This window comes from Etheostoma cragini, chromosome 1 (genome assembly GCF_013103735.1).
Source record: "Etheostoma cragini isolate CJK2018 chromosome 1, CSU_Ecrag_1.0, whole genome shotgun sequence".
Classification (NCBI taxonomy): Eukaryota; Metazoa; Chordata; class Actinopteri; order Perciformes; family Percidae; genus Etheostoma; species Etheostoma cragini.
In genome coordinates this window covers 28,786,892-28,811,338 of record NC_048407.1, presented here as the reverse complement: position 1 = coordinate 28,811,338, position 24,447 = coordinate 28,786,892, and the positions used below count along the sequence as shown (strand labels likewise).

General features: G+C 41.1%; 2 protein-coding genes across 9 annotated transcripts in view; one reads left to right on the top strand and one right to left on the bottom strand.

Moving 5' to 3' along the window:
- The window catches only part of adcy7 (adenylate cyclase 7), a 59,861-nt gene extending 48,476 nt beyond the window's left edge, over positions 1-11,385 (top strand). For 3 of the 5 annotated variants that reach the window (XM_034879821.1, XM_034879827.1, XM_034879798.1), the window contains 13 exons: positions 1,089-1,158; positions 1,261-1,358; positions 1,534-1,618; positions 2,806-2,943; positions 3,076-3,159; positions 3,273-3,469; positions 3,608-3,719; positions 4,256-4,414; positions 5,860-6,006; positions 6,404-6,511; positions 6,638-6,752; positions 9,122-9,246; positions 10,263-11,385. In XM_034879821.1, coding sequence (XP_034735712.1) covers positions 1,089-1,158; positions 1,261-1,358; positions 1,534-1,618; positions 2,806-2,943; positions 3,076-3,159; positions 3,273-3,469; positions 3,608-3,719; positions 4,256-4,414; positions 5,860-6,006; positions 6,404-6,511; positions 6,638-6,752; positions 9,122-9,246; positions 10,263-10,409 — 1,585 coding nt within the window. In that variant the 3' untranslated portion in view covers positions 10,410-11,385. The remainder of the gene's footprint in view (positions 1-1,088; positions 1,159-1,260; positions 1,359-1,533; positions 1,619-2,805; positions 2,944-3,075; positions 3,160-3,272; positions 3,470-3,607; positions 3,720-4,255; positions 4,415-5,859; positions 6,007-6,403; positions 6,512-6,637; positions 6,753-9,121; positions 9,247-10,262) is intronic. The other 2 variants (XM_034879805.1, XM_034879815.1) reach the window with 1 other exon arrangement.
- Positions 11,386-11,417: 32 nt separating this feature from the next.
- Positions 11,418-23,723, bottom strand: brd7 (bromodomain containing 7). Of its 4 annotated transcripts, none has more exons than XM_034879853.1 (17): positions 23,508-23,723; positions 22,596-22,780; positions 21,505-21,586; positions 21,355-21,412; positions 21,011-21,155; positions 20,304-20,414; positions 19,495-19,664; positions 18,045-18,159; positions 17,585-17,660; positions 17,116-17,223; positions 16,857-16,992; positions 15,648-15,759; positions 15,285-15,332; positions 14,480-14,567; positions 13,088-13,231; positions 12,275-12,415; positions 11,418-11,594 (listed from the first exon to the last, which is right to left on the bottom strand). In XM_034879853.1, the coding sequence occupies exons 1-17, from the start codon at positions 23,554-23,556 to the stop codon at positions 11,524-11,526; spliced, it is 1,839 nt and encodes a 612-aa protein (XP_034735744.1). In that variant the 5' UTR covers positions 23,557-23,723; the 3' UTR covers positions 11,418-11,523. The 4 variants fall into 4 exon arrangements, with proteins under 4 accessions (XP_034735744.1, XP_034735772.1, XP_034735751.1 ...); XM_034879881.1 differs by having other exon boundaries at positions 21,505-21,574; XM_034879860.1 differs by having other exon boundaries at positions 15,285-15,329; positions 23,508-23,556.
- Between the last annotated feature and the right edge of the window lie 724 nt (positions 23,724-24,447).

The window sequence follows — 24,447 nt, the reverse complement described above, 5'->3', positions numbered from 1 at the left end:
AAACTTTTAAATGTAGGCATGCCAATGTGAAAAATTTCTCTTATCAAAGTTCTCAAGTTAGAATGATGAATCAACGAATGATAAAGTATAACTTTTTAGCCCAGCTTACCGCAAGGGACTGAACATATCTCAACCACTATGACATACATTACCATTAAATTTAGTACAGGCATTCATTTTCTCCTGGTGATTTTGCCAGCACATTCATGAGGTTGATATTTGTGGTTTTGAGTGAAATGTTTTGATCGGATGGATTACAACTACATTTTGAACAAAAATTCATGCCCCCCTCAGGATGAGTTGTAATAACTTTTGTGATCCCCTAACTTTTCATCTAGCACCACCATCAGGTCACAATTTCAAATTTTCCTAACACATTGGTTTATGATTAAATACACGCTAAACTCATATTTCCATCAGCCTCAGCTCAGTTCTTTGTGTTTACTGCCAATTATCAAATGTTAGCATGCTAACAAACTGAATGGTGATGGTTAGCATGGTAAACATTATGCCTGCTTAACATTATGTTAGCATTGTCATTGTGAGCATGTTAACACACTGAGCGTTTAGTTCTTTTTAGGAGTCTTGGTAACAGTATCTTTGTAAATACTTTATTGAACTTTGTAAGATGGATGGATAGACTTTATTAATCCCAAACTGGGAACAGTTTGGGCAGCAAGTTACGGAAAAATACACACATACCCACTCACACAGGTACAGAAAATACCAGAAATATACTAGAAATTATGAATGGATAACAAAAGATAAATTACCAGAACTACTGAAAAATATACTTAGAGAAATGAAAAGAATGTATATGTATAGAAGTGTAGAATAAAATGTACAACCTACATGCATAGTATATATATAATAAATAAAATATGTATATTACATGTAAAGTAACCAGTCTGCAAGTAGCCTAATAGTGCAATGTTGTAATGTTTGAGGTAATGAGTTATCTTACAATAAATCACAATATTACAAAATAATGCTTTTATAATTGAGTTTTCCCTACTTAAAGCTCTATTCCTTCCTTCCTGGCCAACTTTCTTTCTTCCTCCTTTCCTGCATTTGTTCCTTTCTCTTAGGAAGTGGTCTAAGTCTGAAGAGAGTGGCAGTTTAGCTTTGTGGTTTCCAAAGAAAGATCTGGAAAAACAGGTAAGTTTAAGAGAAATCCACTAAAAACATTTGTGATGCATTTCCATTCAAGCATTCTGGTGCTGAACAAGAGGTTTAGCTGTCTTCTATTTTTCCTTTAAGTACCGAGCCCTGGACCTGCGGATGTTTAAACACTATGTTGGCTGTGCCACCTTCATCTTCCTCTGCATATTTTTGGTTCAGATGTTTGTCACAAATAAGTAAGTATGACCAGATTTAGTCATTTACAAACAAATCAATCACTAAGTTGTCAGCTGTTGTAATGCAGTGCAACAGGGATGAAGAAACACACTATGAAGATGATAATCGTCCTGATGGGAAAAGGAGAGACTGGAGGCTGAACTTTGACACACACTCTCGTCTTTATCTTCCCAGTCGACAGTTGTTGGGGACATCATTTGGAGTGTTGGGCTGTGTGCTGCTGCTGATCCTGGCCATCTGTTTCGCAGGTCACTTCCAGGTCAGTGTGTTAAGTCTTATGTTAACATTCAATTATTAAGATAATTAAAGTTTCAGCTTTTTTGGGGGGCAGTTTGTCCCAAAAAATAACAGGCACAGAAACTTGTCTTCCCTTTTGTACAGCAAACTCTGGACCCACACTCAATGCAGGTCAAGCGTCCATTTAAAAGAGTTATTTGTCCATCAACACTTGTTAAACAGTATAATCCTGGCCTGACCCTGAACCAGATTGCATGTGTCTGACTCACAAGTGTTATTCAACAAATGCAATTTTCTTGTGCTTGAGAAGTGAAAATTAAATGTGAAATTCCTTACAAGTTGTTATATTGCTGTTGTGTGAAGGCCACGCACGATGAATACCAAAGCAATGGTTTGCCTTCAGGAAGGATGTAATTTTTTTGGACCACTTGTCCTTAGCCATCCTGAAGCTTCCTCCACATTTTTTGCAACCAATGTTCAGAATTGTTTTATTAAAAACTAAATAGAAGATTGTGTGATACGATCGCAAACTCATGAACAGTTACTAAATTTGTGCCTACATTTACATTGTTGTAGGAACTGCTATTTCCAGGTTTATTTGTTTGTTTTAGAATTTTTTGGGCTTTTCCGCCTTTAATTTTTGATAGGACAGTTAACTGAGAAAGGGGAGAGAGGGGGAAGACGTGCAGGAAATCATCACAGGTGGGAGTCGAACACTAACCACTGTGTCAAGGCATAAACCTCTCAGTACATGTGTGCCGGCTCTACCACTGAGCCAACCTTGCCACTATTTCCAGGGTTAAGAAATAATCTTTAAATCTCAAAATAAATACATGCATACTGGGTCAGGCGGTGTGATTTCCATTTCTGTCTCTCTTTTTAATTTAAATGAGCAGGCCTGGCTGGATGTGGTATGGTTTGTATGTATGTGCTTCACTGTGCCCGAACTAGAGTGTAAAAATGGAAACATGTCATGAAAGCTATCCTTTGCATTCACCGTGCTGCAGCTTTCTATAGCTGACCTACTGACTTAGTGGATGGCACCTGACAATCAGTCCTTGACAGGCTGTGTTTTCTCTTCTGCTGGAAATAGCCAGCGATGACTCTCTCACACATGATGTCTGGAGATGGATGTGCCACGTGCTCCTCATACCCGTTTGATTTAATCTTTTCCTCGTCTTTCTCTTTACTTCTCTCTCACCTCTGCAGCGCCTGTTTCCAGAGAAGCTGTCAAGGTGCCAGTGGCTGCCAGCTGTGTCAGAGGCAGTGGTCAAGCGGCCCTGCGTTCGCCTCCCTCTGGCCACCATCACTACTACAGTCATTGTTATCTTGGCAGTGTTCAACCTGGTATGACCACGCTTGCTTGTCGGGCGCTAAGAGAGGGTCTTTATGGACTCTGCTATTTCTAGCTGTGCCACACTACAAAGCAAACTGCCCAGTGGTTGCTTGTCACTCAAATCTTTTTTTACTCACTTGCAGTGCTTCGTCCAGACAACTATGCCAGGATGTCCCACTGATAATACTCAGACAAATGATTCTCATGAGCAGGGATTCTACCTAGCTGTAAGTGATGGATTTGTTGTAACTATGAACAAAAATGAAACAGATTATACATTAGATTGGAAAGAAAATATTAAAATATTGCTAAGTCCATCCTTTGGCTGTCTCTTTCTCAGTACTCCGTATACTGCTGTATCCTATCGCTCATTGCCTGTGGAGTCTTCCTCCGGGTGAGCTTTGAGCTCAAAGTGCTCTTCCTTACCGTGGCTTCCATAGCATATTACATCATCATCCTCAGTACCAAAAGGGAACTCTTTGTGGTCTACAGAAACTTCCTCTACACTCTGCAGGTCAACAGCAGCAACTGCAGCAGGTGGGACTAAATGTAGAAAGCAAATCAATGTGTCAGAGCAATTTAGTCCGTACCACCTTGACGACAATAACAGTCAGTCAGCACTAGTGGTCAAAGTTAAAGTTCCATAACGACATGAATGTCCTCTTTGTTCTACAGCGGAGAAGATTACACCATCTTGAGATGGTTAGGGTTGGTGAAACACCCCCAGACGATGAGCTGCATATATATCACCCTGTTCCTATTCACTATGCTCATCATCTTACAACAGGTAATGAAAGTCTTTACCTCTCTCTCTCATTTTTAGCCCAAAAATGTGCAAATTAAGTCTGAACAGTGTTATGACCTCTTAGCCCACAACGAATAGGAGACACACCGTGATAAAGTTGAACAAAAATATACAGTACAATAAATTAGAATAAATAAATAAGAGGATTAATGTGTTAGGTAGGTGTGTGTGTGGGGCAGACAAAGAATAAAGATGTACTACATACAGATAAACTAAAGCAACATAACCATAGAATAAGAAGTCCAGACGACTAACCTGAGCAGCACTGCAGCCAGGTTCCAACAACCTGGGAGCACTCAGGTGTTCCAGGTTACACTGACACACTGACCTGCAATCACACAGACTCAGCAGGGGTCACAACATTCATATGTATTTGTCTGTTCCTGCCATCCACCAATTGTAAATAACACAAATTCAAATTCTGGAAATCAATGAGGCTGCAAGAAATCCAGGAACATTTCAATGAAAATGGGTCTGAGTTTTCCTTCATTTTCACCCACTGTGTTTTTGTCTGCTAGAATGAGACCTGCTTCCGCCAGGACTTCCTGCTAAAGTATAAGAATCGCACAGAGCAGGACGAGATCGAGACCAGGGAGAACCTGAACCGCCTGCTGCTGGAGAACGTGCTGCCGGCCCACGTGGCAGCGCTGTTTGTCGGGGAGAATAAGAAAAATGAGGTGAGAAGGGGGGGGTCCCATGTTGGTTATGGGCTGTATAATTTTTGATGAATGGGAAACCAGTAAACCACAATTCATGAGCATTATAGAGACAGAACCATTCAACCTACACATTAGTTACCTCAGTGGCTCCAGCTTAAATGTCATTTTGTTAAAGTAAACATCAAATTCATTTCAGTTTATTTTATTTCAAAGAAGAGACGATGAATGTAAATATACAGGATTATAGCCAACAGTTAATCTCCCACCTTAGTCCCTGGTGGTCCCTATAAATTAAATAAATAAAACAAATCAGACTAAAAACAAACAAATTATAGATTATTCCAGCTAATGACAACAGGTTTGATTTTGCGGGGACCATTTTTTAAAATTGTGTGGAAAATGAGATGAGAGTTGATAGTTCACCTATTGTGCTTGGTCTAGAGTTCCAGGTAGTGATTGCTCTAACGGAAACGGCCTGGCCCAATGCACTTCTCCTAAAGGGAACAGTGCCCTCAGGAGCCTTCTCTGGTTTAGCTTTTTGAGTTCCTTTTTATACATCGCGGTAACGGAGGTGGAGTTAAACCATGAATGGTTTTAAAAACTAATACAAGCACAAGCTTGGTAGCTATTCTGGAGTTTGCAATCATATCACACCATCTTCTTTCTATTTAGTTTTTAATAAAACAATTCCAAACATTGCTTGATGGATAATTCAACCCATATAATGTGGAGGAAGCTTCAGGATGGCGAATGACAGGTGGTCAATAAAATTACATCCATCCTGAAAGCTTACCATTTCTTTGGTATTCATCTTGTGTGGCCTTTACACAACAGCAATATAATAACTTGTAAGGAATTTCAAATTTAATTTTCACTTTTCAAAAAATAGTGTCTTCCACAATGTTTGGATGTTTTGTAACTTCTAAGATTAAATAAATTCTAAGATTTGAAATAAATGGAAGTGATTATAAATGTCAGCAGCTTTAGTATCATTGCTTGACAAAAGGAGAGGGAATGTTTGCCCTCAAGTGAAACACGATAATGTGCACATTCAGAGTGGCAACTGTTTACTCGTGAGGTCATCAGGTTATCCCCGACAATAGCTTCATTGTAAAGGAGGAACATGGAGCATCATAGGAACATACTGGGCATATTTGAAAACCCACTGTCTTTCAGAAGACATAAGATATAATCTTGCTTGACATTTGAGTATCAGTGTACTTCAGATTTCTTTAATAAAAAACATTTAGGAAATTGTTTATCGACCACTGTCATCTTAAGAATTAAGCCCAAAACTGTGTGTTGTCCTATTATTCTTATTAACAGAATTAGTAGTAGTTGAGGGAGGTCTGTCTGAAAACTTATATTAAAGCATAACATCCCGTCTCCTCCTGGGTAAAACTAATAACTGTGCTTTTTGTATATTTTTCTTCCTGCCCCCCCCCCCCACCCACCCCCAACAGGACCTCTACTACAAGTCCTATGACTGTGTCTGTGTTATGTTTGCCTCGGTGCCGGATTTCAAAGAATTTTACACTGAGTGTGACATCAACAAGGAGGGCCTGGAATGCCTGAGGCTCCTGAACGAGATCATCGCTGACTTTGACGAGGTCAGAAAGACCCTCTCTTTCTTTCTCATCCATCATTACAAAGTGCTTCCTTGTTACACATGACAGATGTCTCTTTAAAGCACCAATCCGTTACTGCTAGCTCTGTTTATTCACTTCCAATGTTAACCACGGAGACCCTGATGATTGGGCCAAAACAGTTCATTATTATTATAATATTATAATAATCTACACTCTTAAGAATAGGAGCCACAATGTAAATACCAACAAGCACAAATACTGTAAATTGGAGATCTTCAACAGGGGGTCCGTGACCCCGAGGGTGTCCTCCTCCTTAGTGCAGGGGGGTCCCTTGCCTAAAAAAACATTGAAGACCTCTGCTGTAAATGATGAATGGTGGGATGAAGTTCTCACTCTTTTGTTTTTTCTAACCCAACAGCTGCTGTCCAAACCAAAGTTCAGCGGTGTGGAGAAGATCAAGACAATTGGCAGCACGTACATGGCTGCTGCAGGGCTTAGTGGGACGCCTGGTCAGGAGAAGAATCAGGTGCAGTACCTACTGCTTCAGACCCGGGTCAAATCGGCTTTAACGGTTCCTTAGTAAACCATTGACCCGTCATAAGCCACTGAGCTTGAAGCAGTCATATTGAGGTTGTTGAATATGTTCTTTCAGGACAAAGAGAGGCAGCAGGCCCAGATAGGGAACATGGTGGAGTTTGCCATCGCTCTGAATGGCAAGTTGGACGGCATCAACAGACATTCCTTCAATAGCTTCAGGCTTCGTGTGGGTGAGTGTCCACTTCAGCACAAACCTTTCATTGACTGATTTTTCGCATTGCTCTGTATCCAGCTCTGTTAGGACTGACACAAGAACCCAACAAGTTTCCTTGGTTACACAGTACATGATTGGCATTTTAGTAGTTTTCTTGCAATGAGAGCAATTGCATTCAAGGACACTTGATTATTAGGGTTGTCGTGTTGCACTCCGTGAGTGAACCCACCTTTTGTACTGTTACTTTAGTTTACCTAAAGTGGCTATATGTAACTTTCAGTTTGTGTTGATACTAGCAGGGCAAAAATGGTAGTGTTTTTACCACCAGACGTTGGTTGAGTGATTAGCATGCTTGACTGTGATATGTTCAGGCAGGTCTCATATACACAGCCGTAGGTTACTGATAACTGAATAACCCCCATCTGCAGGCTTAGTGCAAACGTTCTATCCACCACGCATGACTGCTGTTGTACAACAATACGTAACTGTCGTAGACATCATACTAGTGTTGTATACCTTAAACATTACAGCAAACACGGAGTAAAAGGGTCCGTGCTAAATGGAAGGTGGACATAATTTTAAATTGGCTATTGACGTACAACCACATTACGCAATAAAATAAACACATTACATACCAGAGGGCCAATTCAGGGTGTCACCATCTGTTGATAGCACGACCGAGTGTTACAAAGAAATCTGTGTCCCATCAGAATGTGTGACTGTATCACCATCTACCTGCCGAGAATCATTCTATAACTAAGCGGGAAAAAATAGAACCCGGGCCGAGGCCCTATTAAAAACTATATAAAAATTGCGTTCTATTCATTGTTTGTCTGGTATACTGTTAAAGAACATTTAAGGCAATTGTATGAAAAACGACAGAGCTTCAGAAACATTAAAACGTTACAAATATACGTGACTTTAAGTTCATGTGATAATCTATCATGTCTTGAGTAGGACGTTCACTTTGTAAAGACAAAACCTTCACCCCCGTCTGTGTCTGCAGTCCTGACACAGTTACTCCCAGACAGCTGATTCCGTTCAGTTTACAGGATAATAGGTTTTGGTTAAAACATTTACATTTCTTGGGAGATAAAAACGTACATAAGACATAAACGCTGAAATTAGTTTTGAGCGATACAAACCTTTTTATCAGCGGCTGTGTCTAAACACCTTGTGACTTTGAAACAAAATCCACTTTTGTTATAAAGCAGTGCAAATGTGTTTGGCACAGTCATTTTCTTTTCACTTTTGTGATTACTCTGCTGGCAATTTCACAAGGCTTATACTTACTCTGCAATTAATATACCAGTCTCTCCAGGGGTGTTCATCACTTACTTAGATTACAATTCAATGTTTTGGAATGAAGCAAAACAGTTCTCTCCTTATCTGAATAACATTCCTTACTTAAAGCAAGTCTATAATGATAAAAGCTTGCAGCACAGAAAGAGAAGAGTCATAGAGCCACAGACGTGGCTCAGTAATGCCAAATACTCAGCAATAGCTATGGATTGTTCAGATTAGAAACCATACCCTACAGGCTGTGGGGTTTTGTTTCTTATGAATTCAACTTTACATTTGTAAAGAGAAATGATTTCTGCCACCAAAGGTTTTGTAGTTGGGCTTTAAAGCGTGCAGTGCTTTTGGAAGGTTTTCAAATGTATTGTAAATCTTAAAGAAATGTCTTTTTTTTTTAATGATTTATTTTTTTGGGTGGGAGGGGGGGGCATTATAGGCCTAAAATAGCTTAGATTTGAAAGGGGAGAGAGGGGGGGAATGACATGCAGCAAAGGGTTGGAGTCAAACCCCCGGCCGCTGCGTCGAGGAGTAAATCTCTATATATGGCCGCCCGCTCTACCAGGCACCCAAGAACTTTGAATGACTTCATAAGTTAAATGTCTTTTAATGTTAAACAATTGAATCCAGCGGCTCTCTGCTAAACTGATTAGTCTCTCAGTTTTAACACTCAGACTCCGTGATAGATGCTGGGGTCTGTAAACATTTCACTGATGGAATCAATAAAATGTTCAGATTCTACATGTATTTGCTTGTCGGGTCATCAGGGTGTTTGTTGTTTTACAAATCAGTGCTATCGCTTTAAGAACAGCTACAGTGTCACAGGTGTCAACCTGTGTTTGCTGCACAAACCACTGTGTACGATGGATTTGGAAAGTTAGGAGCCACTCAGAAAACCTCCTCAAGAGAAATGACTGCAAACCAACAGCATTGTATTACTGAGTGAAAATAGCTCTCTTACCTACCAACTGGGCAAGTGTGCAGCCTGAGATCTGTAGCTGCATATTTCATTTTTCCTTAGTGAAGATTATATTTCCTACACTCATGATGCACATGATACAATTTGCCATTTTAACTGTTCTTCCACAGGCATTAATCATGGCCCAGTGATAGCTGGAGTGATCGGGGCCAGGAAACCTCAGTATGACATCTGGGGTAACACCGTGAACGTAGCCAGCAGAATGGAGAGCACCGGGGAGCTGGGAAAGATCCAGGTACGCTCAGCACAGTCCAACAGAGACGGACTGCGATATTTCATCTGGAGGTTGTTGAAGGATGCACAGTCACATGTCACTTCTCACATACAGCAGTTATTGCTCCTTAGCTTTGTATTGCAGATGTCAACACAATCATGGCTGGGTTTAAAAAGATCTAAGTTCAGACTCCGGTCCAGATTTCTTTATCTGCCTTTAATAGTGACATAGAAGCCAATTCCCACCCACAGCCAGTCATGAGAACATCTGATTTACATTAACATTTCATTTGCTTTTCCCCATGCCATTGCAATGTATAACTGTGCATAACCTTTATCTTTCCCATCATAAGCAGTTCATGCTTTAACTTTAAAAAAGCACTTTACTTTGCTTTTTCTCATGGCCCTGTTCCCACAATGTAATACTTAATCAACATTATAATGCCGCCATAATCAAGTTGTAAATTAATTAGGGTTGTCAGTCAATAAAAACGTTTAATTAAACAAGTGTCCTAGTTAACTCGCGATTAATCAGTTGTTTTTAAATTTGTTTTAAATGTGCTTTAAAATGGATATTAGCATAGATGTTAATGCTCAAGTAGTATTTGAGACCGGATGTACTCCAGTGGGAACTCTGTTCACATCGACAGTACATGGAAAATCTTGTGGAGAGATCTGAAAGGGCTTTGAAAGTCAGCCCGCCATTCAAAAGACCCTTTAAAACTAACTGGCGTTAAAAGGAATTGCATGAGGCGCCCTGATAGCTCACCTGGTTGAGCAGACGGCCCATATACAGAGGCTCCGTCCTTACTGTGTGGCGGCTGGGGGTCGATTCCCCATCACATGTCCTCAGCTGTCCTCTAAAATAAAGGCCCAAATATTATCTAAGAAAGAATGTATTCAGTAAGAGAAGTCATTCATGTCATTTTGGTCTCCAGCTGTAATTATTTACCAACAAGTAATGTTAAAACTACTGTTCAAAATGGACTCTTGTTCTTCTTTCTTAGCTGCAGTTGTGCTTTCTGTGTCTACTTCCAGGTGACAGAGGAAACGACCGACGTGTTGCAGAAAGTGGGCTACTCATGCAAGTGTCGGGGATTCATCAACGTCAAGGGCAAAGGGGAGCTGAGAACCTTCTTTGTGTGCACCGACATGAGCAAGCAGCAAGGTATGGGGCTGAGCTGAGGCCAGGCCGGCACAGCCAACACAGCCAGAGACTCGGGAACACAAGCCAACAGTTCGTAGACTTTTGAGACAGAACTGACTGGGATACAGCGGTGTTCCTGTGATGTTAATAAATGAAATTACTGAGGCGCATGTGTGATGATGTGACACCGAATGATCTGTTGAACAAATCAAGATTTGGCAGTTGCGGTGTAGATGGTCCGTACCTACAATCACAATCTTTTTCTACATACATTTACATCCAGTGATCTATTTTGTACTTGTTTTGTTTTTAACTTAGATGTTTGCTGTAGAAGAAAGTGTATTGTACTAATGCCAAATACAGTTGTGTAATTTTTTGAAGACCTCTCCGGTCCTTTAAAAACAAAACAATGGATTCTGTTTGGATCATAATTTGAAACCCATCTGGTTTTTCTGTTTTGAGATGTGATGGACACTGCTCTGTTACTGTGTAATGAGCATGACATATGTTAGGCAGGGCTGTTTCAATAACAGAAACAGGCTGTATATATATATAGATATCTATATACACACACACTTTTCTTGCTCCTTTCTTTAGGACATATTCACATCACAAAAAGTAGTAAGTTTCACTTTCTGGCCAATCCTAAAGTTAATGTATCAACACCTTTGCGCTTTATGGGAACTTCTTTTAGGTTCCAGCTGTGTAGTTTGGCCAACTGTTTAATTTTACATATAAAGATTTCTTCTGTATTTCAAGAGGAAATACACAAATCCATGTGCTGTATGTACATTAAGTGTTTATTCTGCTTTTCTGCATACATGCTGGGAAACCTGATGTCAGTTTCTCTGTGCAGCTCTGAAAACTTGATTTGTCTTGTGGCCTTAACTTTCGAGACATCACCTTTTCTGTACTTGTGGTTGCATAATACTAATGTATGGCCTTCATGTGAACAAATGTGACATTGAATTTTGTACTGTTACCGAATGTAATAAATGTTTTCCTAAGTCTGCACTTTGGCATACAATATTTTACAAGAACCAAGGTCTGTATAAAAAGAGGTTTATTGACTGAAATGCATACAACTGTTACACAAAAAGCACCTTTTGTACAAAACTTAACTTATTAACTGTAAGGGTAGTTAGAATTTCATTATACAGCAACGACTGGAACTGTATCCTGACAACTGGACAAGGTCTCCATTGTTTCAGCCATCTCCTGCACTGAAAACATGAAGAGTAATTAGATGGCACTGTATTTGGAAAATAAGACAAATGTTATTCAGTGGCGGAGGAAGTATTCAGATCCTTCAGTAAAACACTAAGACCACACTGTAAAAATATTTTTACAGTTATTACACACTGACAATCACAAATTGTTTTTTATACTTTCATAAACAGATTCAAGTGAAAAACAACTTTCAATAGCTGTGTTCTAAACAGTGTTTATTCAATTTGTGACCAAACGAGATTTCGGACACTTAAGCAAAAATGTAGTTGCGTTTGTAGATGTGTGACAGAGGCGGGCGTGCACAGCATCATGTAAACACACCGAAACAAAAACACCTAACGAGTCCCTGAAACAAACATACAAATAATGGGTTGCATAGGTGTTACATTTCCACCATATAGAAAGCAAGACCCGCTTCATTTTTCCTTTTCAGTTTTTGCGGCTTCTTCTCTTCCGGGAAAACCCGACCGCGTTGCATTGTGGTAAATGGGAGCAAAATGTAGGTTGCATCGTATGGATACTCAAATAGCATTGCACTGTGAGTATTTTATAGTGGACTACTCTATATAGTGAATTAAATTAACCGTGCCAAATTCAAACACCACTTCAAAATGGCAAACATATATAGCGAACTAGTTTGGAACACAGCCAGTATCTCCAGTCAGGTTCTTACCAGTGGTGAGGTCAATGAAGGGCCCGGATGGTTCTGGGGGTACGGTGATGCCCATGGCCTTCCTGATGCCATACACACTGCTGACGTCACATGGGGCCACTTGACCAGTCAGCTCAGCCAAGTTTCCAGTAACCTTCTCAGCTGAAGTCAAAGGAAGAGTCAAACAGAAACAATATCAAGACAAGAAAATGAATTTTATTTGCATTGGAAGCAGAGACCGCCAGGGCCAATCAGAAGAGTGATAGTCACGGTAAGTCCACTGACGGATTTTTGCCATTGTTTTAAACTTCAGTCAGAATATTTCACACGGGAAGTTCAGTGTTATGAAATAAACAACCATTTTCATATCTGAACAGTGGATGTAAAGCTACAACTAGCAGCTGGTTAGCATAGCTTAGCATAAAGACTTAAAGCGGGGAACCGGCTAGGCTGACTGTCCAAAGGTAACAAAACCCCTCAACCTGGGACTGAGGTCAATGTTGGTCAATTGAATCGCCCCACTGATTAACTGTGAATCCTTGTCTGAAGCTTAAAGACAAACCATATGTGTGTAGGGCGGTTGGTAAAGAGGAAAATGGTCTAGTCTGGTCTGGTCTAATGTGTCTCAGGGGTAGCGCTGTCGCCTGCCAATTGGAAGGTTGGTGATTTGATCCCTGGCCCTACATTCCCATGCCTTGGTGTGTGAATGGTTCCTGTACTATGTGAAAGCGCTTAGAATAGTCGTAAATATAAGAACAGTCCATCTACGTTTACATTTACTACAGCTGGCGGCGACGGAGGAACAAAGGGGGCCATGCCCTGAGAGGCTCTTACCCAGCTCCAGCTCCTTGGCTGTCGGAGCCAGCAAGCAAATCATGTTAGGTGGCTGCTTGGCGCTCAGACGCTCCTTCTGTGCTTCCTGCAAGTCACGCAGGAGCTTTGTAGTCTCGTCCAATTTCTGCTGGAAGTGAAGGGCCTCTGTGACGGATAGCGGAGGTGGGGGAAAGAAAGGCAACACACACATGCATTTAGTACTTCCTCTAGGTTCCTCAGGTTACCTTGTGGTGACCCCTCCTGTGCTTTACATGTAACAACACATTCATTCTTTCTTTCTTAATCCTGATATGGAGCCCTCAGTCTTACTGTTACATTAACATCTGAGGGTGCTGAGCACTGGGGGAGAGAACAAACTTTGATGGGCTGTTCTAAAGCTCTAAGAGGATACATAATGGGGTGCTGAATGGCAAAATGGCTCATGCAACTACTTTAGATGAGGGTTTTCTTTGTGTAACATGACCTGAATGCCAACATCATATACAGTGTTATTATGGATATCTTTGTTCACATATTCCTTTGAGACACTAAGCAGATGAACATGTTTTTCATCTAAATGACTTCTGTGGGTTTCTCTTGCTGATAGTGAGCTAAAAAAGTTGCACACGTGGAGCACTCGTATTTCTCTGGTGCATCTGTGGCATTATATTCATATTCAGGCAAAATAATGTGATTCAATGGATATGCAATCTAGCTAGAGCTCAGACAAATGAAATGATCAATAGAAAATCAATAAACAACAATTTTGAGTCAGTCGACAAGCAAAAATGCCAAAAGTTGTCTAATTCCAGCTCCTCAAATGTGAGGATTTGCGACTTTCTCTATTTAGATCATGGTGAATTGAATATATTTGGCAACCTGGTTGGCAACAGACCCTTCTCAGTTGGAACTGAGAGTGGGTCTGGGGAAGGTTCATTCACAGCGCATTTCCAAAGGGGCGTCACCAACGGACGCCGCTCAAATGCCTCTGGGCAGAATTGGATAGTCCTTCAACCAATCAGAAGAACGATCCCGGTTTCGCAGCAGCGAGAGCAACGGTTGCTGCGCTTTGATAGCCGTCACGGTGATTGTAAACAAAAAGCTGATTGGTGTCGCTGCGCTATGGTCATTGGGTAAAGCCCGCCTCAACAGATCTGATTGGTTTTCCCAAGCTATATCTTTAGGTTTTGGACCGTTGGTTTTAAATTGTCATCTTATCCCAACTGTTTGACATGTTATAGACTAAATGGGTAGTCAGTCGGCAAAATGATTAATAGATTAAACTGAAAATCATTTTCACGACTGGCAGATTCAGGTACAGATAAATATTTAAATTGAAAAAGTCATCTATGGTGAAAATAAGTGTTAGTTGCAGCCATATTTTCTTAACACAAAGTCCGTGAGAAGTTTTACCCCCAGAGAGCTCCTCAGCCACCGGCAGGCCTGCAGCAGAGAGCAGGAAGTCGAGCCTGTTGCAGTTGAATGCTTCAGGTTCAGCCACCTGCAAGAGAAGAGTTAGAAAAATGCATTCCACACTAGACAGCTGAAGCTTCAAGGGACAAACAAAGTCTTTTGTAGCCTCTTTAGTCACGCTGCTTCCCTAATGAAATGCTGCAACGCCCGAGCAGGGGATGAGATTGAGCTGGAGCGCGGCCAAGAACAGCAAACAGCCGGGACAGAGGGTTGCTCTATGCCTGATGAAGGCGCCTGTACTTTGGTTTCCTCCACTGCTCTGAGGAGCGATTCAGCCGCGCAGCCAGCGGGCACTAAAAAGAAAACACGGGCCTCTCCAAATTCTCCAACAGCGGGCCTTGAGCAAGTGGCACCGCTGTGTTTTGAAGGGAAATGTTTTTGCCATGCGTGGATGGATCACAGCTGAAGGCAGGCCCCTGCTATGTTGACACAGCTGGTTGACGTAGCAACCATCTGCGGGGGCCATCTATAATGACAAAATAAAATGAAGTATGCGCACACGAGGTGTAATGCGAGAACACACTTTGTACGCAGGAACAACGGCACAGCAGGAGCTCACTCTCCCCGACCGCACATCCAACGCTGATGAGGGGGAATGGCTCCGGTGTTGCGTTACATAGCACACGCTGACATTTCTCATTATGAACTTGATGTCTATTTCCATTGGTAATGTACAGTGGGAGACACAGGGTACAGAAACTGCTCATCACTGAGAGCAGGTTTTTATCCAGGCATCAACTCTCACCTCCATGTTATCCTCCTCCTCTTGAGCCTTCGTTGCCGTCTCCGCCTGCTAGACAGGATGGAAAAAAACAGAATGTACACACTTAGATTTCCATTCTGTGCTGTTTAAATTCGTAGTAAAGAAAGTCAATTGGGATCAGTTAAAGCAACACTAGAGAACTCTTCCTGCTTTGGCCCCCCCTACAGGTTGGAAGAGGCATTGTCCCTTACACTACTTTGTCCAGTTCATTTGAAGTATTGATCCCGCTACCCGATCTGGCAAACTTACACAATGCAATGGACAATTCCGCTTCCAACCTGTGTGGTGGGTGCGTGTGTGCGTGTGTGTGTGTGTGTGGGGGGGGGTTTCGCAGCGGGTGCTTACTGGCTCAGTCTCCTTCAGGGTTTTTGAATGCTCTCCGTTCGTCAGGGCATCCAGAACATTGTCTGCCAGTTTGTACACATACTCGTCCGATTTGGCCAGGAACTCTGCCAAGCTGCCAGACACAGAGAGAAAAACACTTAGTGCACTTGTTTTCTAAGCAGAAGGCGGGGTAAAAATCTGAATCACTTTTTTGGTTAAGAATAATGAGCATCCTGCACATTGGACGACAAAGACAGTCAAATGCCTATGCTACTTACAATGACACATTTTCATAGATTTGAGAACAAAGTGTGCGTTTTCCATGACACAACTATGGTGACAATAACCGCTGACTAAAGTCTTTAGGCTTTCTGCCTCCTCCAGATGACAACCTCACACCCAGATAAGTTTTGTTTTCTATTCAAAATATAGAGAAAAGATAAAATCATTCGGAAAGATAACTACGTGTTTAATACAAAATTCACTTATTAGTAACAAAGAACTGAAGTGTGATACTGAATTCAAATGTTTATAAGATCAAACTGACTGAGAAGCTGCATGCCTCAGTTTGTTTAAGAAACAAAAAACATTCAAGCCCCTTTAATATTTAGCCTGGATAAAGAATCTCAGGAGGTTACAACCACAAGGCATCAAAGTAATCAATTCTTGGTGGGCATATGGGCTGCATCTCATAACCCTTAAATTGCCTCCTTGAGTCCTCCACTTGTCTCCCTCGGGGGAGAGGCAAGGAAATCTGGGGAGGAGAAAGGCAACGATGAAATGTGTTTCAGATGAATGAATTTGTCAGCCGTTTGGGCGGTGAAAACAACTCCTTCAGCTGCATGGCTTCCAGAAGACTGCTCTCGTGAGTCCTCGTCCCTCGGGTCAGAGATATTAATAATGAGACAACCTTCACCGAGGAGGGACAGAACTACTTGTGGTTCAGCCAAGGACCGAGGAGCTTTCAAATAAGGGTTATGAGATGCAACCGACGTAAACCAAGGGAGTCCCACAGTGGCCCAGAGTTACAGGAGATAACCACACACCAGAGCAACAAGATGAAACCAGAGTGTAATAATTGATGGGTTTAAATCAGGGTGAGGCCAAGTCTACAGCTGACCTCCTCCAGAGTGAAAAAGAGGAACATCTGGAAAGTAAATGCCAGGAATGCCTGAAAGTGACGTTCTGTGTAGATGCCACAGAGCGTGTTTGTGGTGATATTGGGCATACCTGTCTGAGCCCTGAGGACCAGAATCGTCGCCATAGAGAGAGTAGATAAGGTCAGAATCCTCCTTGCTGACGTTGGCGAAGCTGGAGTCGTAGCAGGGTGCGTAGGAGGTGAACGGCCCGTAGTTCACATAGGACACTGCGGAAAGTGTGTTACACACAGACGGCTTGTTATTTGTACGGTAAACTCAGCCAGCAGGGACAGGTCTGGCTAGCGCTCTGATATTAGTGATGTGGAGAAACATTAAGCCTGTGCAACTACCTGGAGTAATCCTGTTCCTCTTGTCTTCCCTGAAGCCCTGCAGGGTGTTCACACCGCTCTGCAGCCGATTGGACATCATACCAAGTTTCACAGGGCAGTAACCAACATCTGCAACAAAAAAACACTCAACTTTATTAAGTTAGAGAACTAACTGCACTTCAATTTCTTCATTAATTTAAGATCTCCTAATTTTACCAATTCATTTATCCATTAACCATATAAAAAAACTCCCAAAAAATGTCCATCACAATATCCCTTAGTCCAAGGTAACTTCTAGCTACTTTTTTTTTTTTTTTGTTCAAGGAGCTCTCCAAAATCCAAAGATATCTTGTTTACAATCATAGAAGGCTGTGAAAACCAGCAAATATTTACACTCCCAAAGCTGGAAACTGAATTCTTGACAGTTTTGCTTGAAAAAAAATAAAGGTTTTATTAAATTAGTTTGAGCTATGCTTTCAGGTGGACCTACCTCCTGCTGATGGATCTGCTGGGTTGAGGATTGCCAGCGTGGTGGAGCCGTCAGACTTGCGCCTCGCTAACTCCAACTACACAACAAACCGATGATAGGGCTCAATAGCAGCACACACACATTGAAATCCCTTTTTCAGAATGAGGAATGGCTGCATTTAAACATTTGGGATGGACATTAGACACATTTCCTAACCATCACTGATTGATCAACATCACCACCTAAGGATCCTCACAAGGGGGGGAAAACTGTCATGACCTCTTAATGGTTTAAAATTTCAACCAAAAAACTAATTAAATATTATGCTAATAGAAAAGTATGGATAGTATCCTAAAAGAGCTATATAATTAGCTACACATCTTTTCATTTTGTTATTCAGAAAGAGCAGGAGACATATTTTAAAAGTGAAAATGTCAATTTGGAAGAAAAAAGATTTCTGAGTTTAACGGGGCTGTCTCACATCACACTGCAGCACTCTGTTGGACAGCTTTCCTCCAGACTCTTCGATTATCTTGCGGATTTCCTCCAGCTCTTTCTCTGCTTTTGCCGCTTCGTCCTTGGAGTCCTTATCCTGTCTGCAAATTAGACACAAATTGAAAGACGGCAGATGAGACACGTTGGTCCTGACTGAAAAGATTCTTATTTAGCAACAATAAAAAAAAATTAATTAAAAGTACAAAAAAATAAAAAAAAGTATGCACAGTGCAGCAAATATTCTGCCAGGAGAAAACCTGTGTGAGTGCCTTACTTGATGCATACTCGGTTCTGATTCCTCAGGTTTACCTGTAATCATTTGTTTGATGCCGGTAAACGCCATCAATATTTTAAAACACAGTATCTTCTGTTGTAATACGGAAGGTAAAAAGTAGATGAATGAAAAACCGCGCAGTAAAGGTTTCTCGGGCTGTTCCTCTGACAGTGAGTCATAACCAACATGTGACTTTAAATCGCCAGCTTCTGTTACACATCTGGGCAACACCACTGATTTTAAGATGTGTGCCTTGAGGTTAAACAAGACCCAGCATGTTGACAGGCATTCTTCTTATTGTAGCCTCCAGCTTTACAGTGGAAAATGGATTCCCCTTAGCGTCAGAGGAAAACAAGCTTGCCGAAGTCAACAGTGTGTAGGAAACTGGTTTTAACTTCTGGCTGAGTAGATTCCTCAACCTGATGTGTGTTGACATCTTACCAATTTCAGCATTCCTTTTTAAAATGTGTTATTTGCAGGCAAGCTGGAAACTGAAAATTTCATAAAAGATTTTAAAAAATAACTCTTTTGTTCAAGATCTGAGACGGATTTGGGCCATTTCTTGATTGACATGAGATATCCCTATCCCTGTCCTGTCACCCAACTTAAAAGGTGCTCTAAGCGATGTTTGGTGACAGGCACTTCCTGTTCACGTTCAAAGTATTTTCAAACAAAACGAGGCTAGCTCGCCGCTCCCTCCTCCTCATCTCATCCCCTTTCCCTACCTTCCGTGCACTACATCCCCACAACCAAATCCTTCTTGTTGGTTATTGGCAGGAACGCTGGAAGACTGTTATGTTTGGTGGTGCAGGTTGGCACTGTTTGTTTTTGTTGGCATTTGTGGAACACGGGCTGTCTACAGAGATATTTCTTTTACAGTGTGTTCTGGAGACAGGCAGCTCGCGGATAGTGAGGAGATGTTTGCTGTATGTGACAACAATTGGTGTAGCCTAAAAAAACGTTCAACAATGCTTAGAGCACCTTTAAACTGACTTTAGAATAATGTAAAACATAAAAAGTTTAAAAGGGATTTAAGTAGTGATTCCATACTCATGCTTATTATTTCACTTAGTCAGATTTCAATCTGGGCCGTCATAGCTCAAGAGCAGCATATGCCTGTGATTTAAGGAAACCTGTATGTAAAGTCAGCAGGTTAAAGGACCTGGGTGTGCTGGGTGTGTGGGATCTCTCGCTGGAGTCTGTGCTCGAGCGTCCCTCTCTATTCTGGTCCAGGCCGGTTCCCCCTTGTTCCTCAGTCATGCCGGGCAGTTTGGCAGAAGGGTCGAGGCCAGACATGAACTCTATGCTCTGCTTCAGGCTCTCCAGTCTTTCCTATTAGAAAGACAATTATAGAATAACTGGAGAGAAGAAAAAATGCTTCCTAAACATGTTGGTACTACTGCTACAATGTGGGGCTATCTGCTGCCCCCATCTGTTGCTTTGGAGGAAAAGCAAAGTCATTTCCCGTTGTTCCAGTGCTCCATGTGAAGTTTAAGGCAAACACAACACTGCTGCTCTTTATTTAAACTAGTGAAGAAAGTTAAATAAAGTCCATCTTGTGTCACATTAAGCTTTGTGTCAGAGAATGGGAAGATATACACATTTACAGAAAATATTATCAAGAAGTAGTAACTTTTCTGTCACTTGTTTGGTTTTCACGGATCAGTATTGACTGTATAACTAATTATCACTATATACTGTCCAATAGTTTCAAAATAAACCTGACTTTGTTATTTAAATAGACATTTCAAGCTTACAATTATATAGGTACAGTAAAAATAATACATGCTTCAAGAAGCTACTTCCTACTAAAAGGCTATTTTAAATAATGCTAGTTGTCTAAAACCAGATGTGAATGACCAGCAAGGGACAAACAAAAAAAGTCAGCTTTCTGGATCTCACTGCAATAAACTGACAAACAGGACAATCCTGTTAAGTTGCTAGGATTCCTTAAAGAGGTGAGCTTTATACCTGGCTCAAGATCTTCATTCCAGAGTGTAACATTTTCCGAGCTGCTTTATGGTACATTGTCTCAGGTTTGTTGTAAATCATGGCGTTTTCACACATAATCCTGAAATCCCCCTGTATCAACACACAAAGTAAAAACAGCTCTTGTAAAAAAAGAACGCAGTGAAGAGTTTATAACCCGGGTCTTTGGACAAACTGCATGCATTGGCGCACGTTAATGGTTATAGGGGGACATTTTATTGTTTCCGCATTAATGTACTTTATTTTTACTCTGTGCATGAGCTCTTATCTTAACAACGTACATTTTTATAATTTCTGTACTGTATTTATGGTCTAATGAGCTCTATCTTTTTATGGCCATTAAAACTGTAATTTCCATTTCTATGGATGGACACTTGACTTAAATGTCTCCAAAGTTGCAGTTTTTCAGAGTCCAGATCCATGTTTTTTTTATATTGTTTACCTGCCGATACAAAGTCCGATCTAATACTTCTTCTTACCTAAATGTTGATTAAATATGTTTCCTACACATAGAAATAACAAGTGTGGCTTTCTAAATTTCACACATCTTTCTTTCTCACTACTTGATCCAAATACTTAAGGTCCAGATTCAACATTATAAAGTTGTTTTACAGGTTGTGCTAAAGTGTAACGCTGCCTTTATTTTACAGGACAGCTGAAGACATTAAAATTATAACACAGATAGATACCTTTAGTTCATCCAACGACTGATAGCACTCTTTCTTTACTTTGTCTTTCATTGTACTGAAATCCATAGGCCGTCTGATAATCGCAGAGTAGCCAGGAGCAATGAGGTCTGTCACCGGAAAGGAGAAGAAGGCGCTGGGATCCTTCCTATAGAGAAAAACACACATGCACGCGTGCACGCAGACACACACGCACGCACGCACGCGGGGGGGGGGGGGCAGCCTGATGGTCAATAATATAATCACATTCATTGTGAGGAGACTTGCTGCTGAATGTGAACCAGCTCATAAATAAACCAGCAGATAAACAATTATCTTTATATATCAGTAATCAATCAATGCTGTACCTTTGGAGCTGCCTGATGAGCTGGTTCAAAGCTTCCTGCAGAGGAGTTTGTCCTTTTTCTACAAAAAAGAAAAACAAAGGATCAAGTAAAGTTTTGCAGGAATAATGTTGACATAAACCTCAAAATTAGAGAGGCGAAATTAGAGACTACCTTCCAGTTTATCCAGCTCTGACCGTATAGGAGTTCTGCAGCGCTCATCATCTCCATCCTGTCCTTTCTTCTTCTTTGTCATCTGACATTATAAAAACATACAAAGAAATATTTTACCACAAGAAAAAAGGCGTCTTTTAATAAAACTGGGCTGTCTATGCAGTAGAATGCCGTGATCAGAGAAATAAAGTTCTGTCGCTCAAAAGGTAGAAAACCTACAACTACCAGAAAGCATGTCGAGCTTGGCCACACTGACACAGAATGGTGACCAGCTGGTAACAAACAATCTCTTATATAAGTTAAATGGTAAGCTAAAATATGTTTCTGACAACATTTTTAGGAGAACCATAGGCAATACAGTTTTACAGTTTCATCTGACTTCTATCAGAGTTTGAGAAAGCTAGGGATGGTTGTCTCTCTCGACCTGCTGCTATATTTGTGTAGGTAGTTACGTTTGCCAAAGTACATTTAGTAGTTACAGCAACAGCCCGGAAAAACTTCAAGTGAGGAAAAACACATCAGTTGGAGTTTTTCTACTGGCATGTGAGTAGGGAGATCTGGTCACTGGTAAAATGGAAGGACGTTTAACATACACTAAACAAAACTATAAACACATTTTTTGTGAGCTGAAAAAGATCAAAGATCAAGGACTCAAAGATCTAAGACTTTTTTTCTATGTACCACAAGGCTTATTTCTCTCAAATATTGTTCAGAAATCTGTCTAAACCTGTTAGTGAGCAGTTCTCCTTTTGCCGAGACAATCCATCCACCTCACTGGTGTGGCATATCAAGATGCTGATTAGACAGCAAGATTATTGCACCGGTGTGCATTAGGCTAGCCACATTAAATATTTTTGAGTTCAGCTCACGAAAAATGGGGTCAAAATCAAAAGTATTGCGTTTATAATTTTTTCTGTATAGTTCATTTACACATACTACCAACAATATTATCATACAAAGTCGGTTGAATTTCAGCAAAGTATCCCCTTTGAATGTAACGTGGAAAATGCATGTAAACTATTTCATTCAACAGGCTTAACACCCTTTGCCATCCCATCTAAGGAGATATGATCTAATGACGTTAACGTTACCTTTTTCTTTCCTCTGTCATCCTCTGGTGACCCAAAAGTCCTTTCTTTATCCTTCTTCTTTTTCTTCTTCTTGTCCTTAGGTTTGTCAGGCTGCTCTTCATAAAACGTGTCCAGACTAGAACTTCCTGTCGTCACTTCGTTTCCAGAGACTTTCAACACCAGTTTCAGTGGTCTCTCTCCGTACTCTGCAGATATCAAGTGAACATAAAGCATTATCGAGCTAACTGTTGACAACCACTGATGGTCCGTGACATATATATATATATATTTAAAAGAAAAAATCTAATGCATGTCTGCCGCCGATATCTTGGGACCATAGACCGTCTATGCTTGGGACGGATATCTGACCGGTTCTGACCAAAAAGACACACAGAGACATACTTCTGTGGGGTTTTGTGCTACCTTTGGATGTTCATGCTAAATAAATGCCTAAAGTAAGCATCATGGAATAATATTTCACAGATGAAAAAGTATTTTTACAATATTTTGCTCCAATGAACATCAGCGGAAAATACGGTTGCTACATGCCGTTGTATCCATGGGCCCGTGACAGCTGTGAGATGCTGGAAACAATAGCCGCTAAAACAGCCGCTAATAGCTAGCTAGCTAACTTCTCTAGCAGGCGTTAAAGTGAAGCTAGAGCTAACGCTAACGTTGTATTGTACTTTTAAATGTCCTGTCTTGTATTCGCACCGAATTGCGGGCATCCTGACAGAGACGCGGGAAGTAAACAGACAACTAGGATAAATGACCCCGGTTGCTAGCCTAGCAGTACGCTAGCTATTCAGCTAACATTAGGTTAGACCATGGTCCCGGGAAAACCAAGGATTCAAGCCTATGTTAGGTTATTTAAACACAAATGAGCAAATGGTTCAAGTGGATACGTGCTTGAACTATCTGCACATTAAATACCTTCATGTCCATGTTTTTCGGACTTGTGCTTTTTGTGCTTCTTGCCCATTGTTTGTAGTTTGATCTGGTAGTGGCTTGTTACTCTCTCTGGTCTCTGTGTTGGCGGAACACAGATGCGGCGGAAGCACTACAAGGAAACTGCGCAGAACGATTCAGTCCTGCAGCGGCACCTGCCGGTGAGGCGGTAACACCACGAGGTGATACGACAATCGTCGGTAGGGAGCGTAGTAAGCTTAAATATTACGGTAAACTTCAAGGACCACGCCTAGCAAGACTTGTAAGGCCTAGTACCCTTGTAATTCCAGATTGTAAGTGCCAGTCTGTATTATGGACCATGTAGCCTATTGCAATGATTTGACAATAAAATATGAACATTTCTAAAGACGTCCTCTCTGCAAGCACAAGGAACGTCACAGAGAGCCACAGCAGTCAGCAAAGCCATCTTTCAATTGGTGCAATCAAGTTCAATCATATTCCTAGCAGCTCCCCTGGGCCAGATGTGCCACTAATTCTGCACTTTATAGAATCAATAAATAAAGAATCTCTCTAAATGTATGAATAAGATAAGTCCAATAGCCTACAAGCATCCACATTCCACACATAAACACCCCCCAAAAGGGAAAGTCTATGACAAATTAATTTAAAATAGGCCTTTAAAGTGATCCCTTCCCTTATAGTCCCTTATTGTAGTCAAAGATAATGCCATGTATTTGTAAAATACATGGCATTATCCCGCCAGCCGGCTGGAGGGGTGTGTCATGTCTGTGTTTGATTGACAGTATGTGGCATGCTGCCAGAGTGCTGCTGTTACTTCATAGGTCCTGAATTAGTGCAAAACGTTGGGGGTCCCAACATGAAACCAAATAGTATGAAAATCTCTCCATTTTGATTTCAGATTTCTCCCCTCAAAGGAGAACACATAATGTGCCCAAAAGAGCCA